Here is a 5,808-nt window from a genome sequence, read left to right on the forward strand (position 1 = left end):
AGCCGGTAGGTGTAACACACAGTAGACCATCGTAGCGGCACGCGCCGTCCTGCCCCAACCATTAATTCGTTAGTTAAAGATGTCGACGATTAACGGACTCTACTGTTCACGGCAACATTCTGTTCTAAAATATCTACTTTTTTACTTTTTATTTTTGTGAATCTATTTGAAAAATACTTTGCATTTTTGAGAAAGTAAGGATTACTCTCACCCCCCCGCCTTCAATCACTCATCCACTCATTCCCTCATTCACTCATCCGTCTTTCATTCCTTTATCCTGTTAAGCGGCAACATGCACGTTACCGTCTTTGTAACGGATCGACACATCTGTGGTGTGTCTGTAGTCCGGGTCAGATGTTGCTGGTCGGTGCGCGGCCGCTCGGGACTTCTCCAGGCGTCTGCTTTACGCACAGGTACACAGACGACGGACCCAGGCGTGCAGGGTTAGCAGAAAAATATATATATATATATATTAGAGGACCTACTGTGTTGTGAGGAAGAGGAATGAGTCTGCGGCTAAAATTAATAAAGAAGAAAGAAAGCTCGCGTGATGAATTTCCGGATAATTAAAAACTAATAACGATTAAAAAAATAATTACGCAAGGCGCTTTCGGCATACCAACCAGTCCGCAATGTTGTGTTCTTGTACTGTTTATTGTTTTACAGTGCCCCCTTTGTGTGTGTGTGTGTGTGTGTGCGCGTGTGTGTGTGTGTGTGTGTGTGGGAGGAGGGGGGGGGGTCCCAAACCTCAGCCACTACGTAGTCCACAATCCTAAACCCTGATTGGATGTCGTCACTTGTCGCAGGGAGGATCTCCACTCCCGATTGGTCCATTGCACGTGTGTATGCGCACACGTGCTTCCGGTTGGCTGCAAGCGGGGAGGGGAGGGGAGGCGGAGGAGGCGGAGGAGGAGGAAGGGGGGGTTGTTTGAGAGAAGAAGAAGAAGAAGAAGAAGAAGAAAAAAAGCAGCGAACGGGGGTTTTTTTTCACAAGACTTCGGGAAGAGCGGACGCACGCAGCATCGGCCGGAGACGCAGGGACGCGTTCGCGCCGTGCGTAATGCGGAGCCGCCGGCTGGCGAGGCGCGCTTCATTCCCACGCTTCGGACGGCTTCTCCGGAGCACGACGCGTCGACGGTCCTAGATGGTTTCCCGAACCCGGCCAGGTGTCATGCTGATCCCGTCTTCGTTTCAGCCCGACGAATAGGCCCGACCGAGGGGGCGACTGTTCTTCTTCTTCTTCTTCTTCTTCTTCTTCTTTTCCTTCTACTTCTTCTTTTTCGCATGTTGGATACGAGGGGGATTTGAGCAACAAGTGGAGTTCGGCTGTGGAGAGGCCGTTGCGCTCCGGCCGAGATTTTGCCTCCCCCCCCCACCACCCCCCATCCCCCGCTTCCCCCAACCCCCCAACCCCATCCACCCCGCTGAGTTATGGAAGAAGAGCGAAAGGAGAAGAACGGCCGGGACTCGACGAGGAGGAGAGCATGTCCCTGTCACCCCACCTCCCATCCCCTCCGCTCATCCTGCCCCACCAGGCGGGCGCGCCGGGCCACCGGACCACCAACTTTTTCATCGACAACATCCTGCGGCCGGACTTCGGCTGCCGGAGGGAGACGGGCTGCCGCGGGGAGCGGGCGCAGACCGCGGGCAGGGAGAACGTCAACCCGCTGCTGGCGAGGCCGCCGCCGCCGCACGCCGGCAGCCTCTGCCTGGACTCCAACTGCAGCAGCGACAGCAGCACCTCCTCGTCGTCCTCCTCCTCGTCCTCGTCCTCCTCCTCGTCGTCCTCGCCCGCCTCGAACAAGCAGAGCTCGTCGTCCAAGCAGGGCGAGTCGGCGGGCAACGGGACGGCGCGATACGCGGACAGCCCTCCGTCTATCGTGGTCATGAGCGGCGGCGGCGGCGACGGAGGCTCCGCACACATGGCGAAGGAGTCCTCCCAACTGCTCTGGCCCGCCTGGGTCTACTGCACGCGCTACTCGGACCGACCCTCATCTGGTAAGGCGCTAATATTCTCCCAAAGCGCGGCTTGTCTGGCTGGGCGCTCGGCGGCGTGTCTTTTTTTTTTTTTGTTTCGTTTCACTTTCTAGATGTCGATCACGCGAGCTCCCTGCAGCGCGCGGCCGGAGCCTCCATCACCAGCTGATGCGTCGTTACGAAGTGGGGGGGGTGGAGGTAAACGTGTCTAAATGATCGCTGCCACCAAAGCCTGTGACGCTCAACGTGCAATTAATACACACAGACACACGCACACGCACGCATACACGCGCGCAAACACAAACACACACGCTTGCGTGCGTGTGCGCACACGCACGCAAAACACCAACAAGTGCGGACGTAAACAAAAGTCCCCCAGCTGCCCCCTGTGTGGATATGTGTGGTGGGGGGCACGGCGCTGTCAGCGGGCCCCGTCAGCTCTAACTGACCCACCCAGTAGTAATAATAATAATAATAATAATAATAATAATAGTGATGATGATGATGATGATGAAGATGATGATGATAATTGTATTTATGTAGCCCTTTTCTAATTAATGCACTCGTCATATTCGTCATAACTTTGAACGGACGTATTTACCAAACACAAGTGTAGGCCTCGCGCTGTGCAAGGGTTTTAAACTACTTATCTATCACGCAACACCAGACAGAGAGAGGGAGAGAGGGGGGGGGGGGAGAAAGAGAGAGAGAGAGGGAGAGAGAGAAGACGAGGCGCGTGAGGCACAGGCTCGGGTAATGTAATGATAAACACCACACCTGCGTACAGGTGTGTACAGGTGTGCACAGGTGTGGTGTCTATGACGACAGAACAGATGTGTCAGCTCGGGCTGCTCCCACGTGGTCCGTCCGGGACTCAACGATCCCTCGGAAGTCCTGCTACACAGTCCTGAGAGGGAAAGGCTGGGCAAGCCCACGTTATTCAGCTCCCGCATACACATTCCCACTTTGTTGTTTTATGGGGGTTTTTTTTGTTGCTTCAATCATTTGCACGCATGGTTGTTGTTTTTTAATTTAATTTATTTTTTTTATTTTGTTTTTAAATATTAGTTGGAATAAGAGTGTTCCTTAAGCCCTCCGGAAGTTGAGACCAAAGTTTCCCACACAAAGTCAGAGAAGAAGAGCTGGTTTGGTCCATTTAAAACGATGCAGGGATGGATGGATGGATGGATAAATGGATGGATGGATGGATGGATGGATGGATGGATGGATGGATGGATGGATGGATGGATGAATGGATGGGTGGTGCTACCCGGTGAAAGAGTAGAAACGTGTTGAGACTGAGGGTCCACGGGGTGAGACGGCCCCGAGTCCGTCCTGACGTTTGTACCGTGAACGTGTCGCTGTCACCTCCGGCGGTGCGACTGATAGGTGGAGGGGGATGCTGGGAGGTGGAGGGGGATGCTCGACGCTCAAGCCGTGAATAAAGAAGCGAATAAATAAATAAATAAATAGAGGCCCTTTTCAGGTCCTCGGCTCGTGAATCGACAAAAACAGACTACGACAAAACTCGTGAATAGCAACTCCAACACCACGTTTTGTTGCACGTTTCTAAAATCTTGCACGTTTCAATTTCAGCTCTGCCAGACTACACCCCTTTTCTTACTCCTTTCTAAAGCTTCAGCAGTACCAGTATCAGTACTGACAACACACACACACACACACACACACACACACACACACACACCAATTCAATTATTTCACAATAGTCGACTGCGTCATAGCACCGAGGACGCTTCTTTGTTAAACGACGCAGGTTATAAGAGCAGATAAGAAGCGTTGTTACTTGTCCCGTGCAGCCCCGTGACACGTCCGTGATCTTCACACCGCGTGCATTAACATGACAGAGACGCACCCCTGCATCCTCGCTGCAGCCCCGTGCCGGGGAGGGGGGGGAAGAGAGGGTTACCGCGCGAGCAGTCCTCTAAAATCATCGACAGGAGTGAGGAGGTTTCGGGGGGGGGTTTTGCTGGTTGCGCGTCTTCGCGTCCGCTCCCTCGGCTCTGCGTAAGGCTGCAGAGTCTCGTTGTGTTGAGACGTCAAGTAAAGAAATCCGCCCCCCCCGCCCCGAGAAGTCAGGGGAACCGTTATTGCCAAATTAATCCACAATTATGTGCGTTTGTGGCGTGTTTAAGACGCTCCTTTGTGCGTAATGGGTCGACTTTACGCAATAAAAAAAACTGTGTTCAGTACGATTGAGACGGTGTTTTCTCGCTAAATCCGCCATTGAAGCGCACTTAGAAACTCTGTTGTTGTTGTTGTTGTTGTTGTTGTTGTTGTTGTTGTTGTTGTTGCTGTTGTTGCATGCTGCAAAGCAAGGCAGCTGCCTTGCGGAGACGCGTGTCTGCTCGCAGGGGTCATGATGAACGCACCAGCGGAGCGATGGATCACGGACGGGGTTGCTGATGTTCCAAGCAGGCTATCGAACGGGGGGCCTATCCCGTACGGGACGGGCTAGCAGCGGGGGTGGGGGTGGAGGCAGCGCTCGCAGCCAGGCGCGCGGTCGCACCCATATGGCCTATAATGACATTTACGTGCTCGTGTCATTGTTGTTTCCACACCAGGCCCGAGGACACGGAAACTGAAGAAGAAGAAGAGCGAGAAGGAGGACAAGCGGCCCCGGACGGCGTTCACGGCGGAGCAGCTGCAGAGACTGAAGGCGGAGTTCCAGGCCAGCCGCTACATCACGGAGCAGCGGAGGCAGTCCCTGGCCCAGGAACTCAGCCTGAACGAGTCCCAGATCAAGATCTGGTTCCAGAACAAGCGGGCTAAAATCAAAAAGGCGAGCGGCTACAAGAACGGGCTGGCCCTGCAGCTCATGGCCCAAGGACTTTACAACCACTCGACGACCACCGTGCAGGAGGACAAGGAGGACAGCGACTGAGGAGGACCCCCCACCCCCCCCCCCACCCTCACCCCTCTCCCCCCCCTGCGCATCGGACTCTGTTATCACGGACACGCGTGGAGCCATGGAAACGGGGGAGGGGGACGCTATTTAAAACCAGATCTATCTGTTTTATGGTCACACTATATGGACATAATTATAGAAAATGAACGAACGCTATTAAAGTTTATATATAGCCTCACATTTATCACGTTGTATATATTTAATTTCGGGACAGGGGTGCTTGTCTCTCGCGCAGAATCCCTTCTTGCTGGAGATTTTATCTTTTTTCCTTTCTATAATATTATAATGTCGGTGTCTGATTGTCCCTTATAGGTGTCTGTGGTCTGTGCAACCCCCCCCCCCCAAGTCTTATGTACCGACCACAGAACGTGACAAACTGCGTCACTGAGCCACGCAACCAACCAAAGATTTTATTATTATGGAGTCTGAAATAAAAACAAAAACAAAAACAACAAAGAAAAAAAAATACAAATCCAAAAAGAAACTGTTCAATGTTGACTTACATTTATTTCCTTTATTACTTTTTGTTTTCGGCCCGCGGAAAAATACCAACGGACTGACTTTTTAAAATGGTTATTTTACTTTAATGTTAATATTTTAAGACGGGGATGAGACACAGAGAAGGGCGAAATTGTCTTTGGAAGAATAAATAAAAACATGTTTAAATCTAATTTATCTAATAATACACTGATGCTGATACACACCAATTTATTATTGCCATTATTCTTATCGTTATCAACATCCCTTTTATTTTTAAAATTAAAATTACCATTATTAATATTATCGATTTTAATACTACGCTTATTATTATTATTATTATTATTATTATTATTGTTAATTTTAGTACTACGCTTATTATTATTATTATTATTATATTATTATCATCGTCAATTTTAGTACTACGT

The 5,808-nt window shown here is 50.9% G+C and overlaps 1 protein-coding gene across 1 annotated transcript; it reads left to right on the forward strand.

Moving 5' to 3' along the window:
* Positions 1 to 1,318: 1,318 nt before the first annotated feature.
* Positions 1,319 to 5,407, forward strand: LOC130131727 (homeobox protein engrailed-1-B-like). The gene is given in 3 exon segments (XM_056301529.1): positions 1,319 to 1,468; positions 1,471 to 1,998; positions 4,560 to 5,407. Coding segments are annotated over 3 exon segments (885 nt in total). The 5' UTR covers positions 1,319 to 1,431; the 3' UTR covers positions 4,880 to 5,407.
* Positions 5,408 to 5,808: the final 401 nt, after the last annotated feature.

Source organism: Lampris incognitus, chromosome 21 (genome assembly GCF_029633865.1).
Source record: "Lampris incognitus isolate fLamInc1 chromosome 21, fLamInc1.hap2, whole genome shotgun sequence".
NCBI classification, from domain to species: domain Eukaryota; kingdom Metazoa; phylum Chordata; class Actinopteri; order Lampriformes; family Lampridae; genus Lampris; species Lampris incognitus.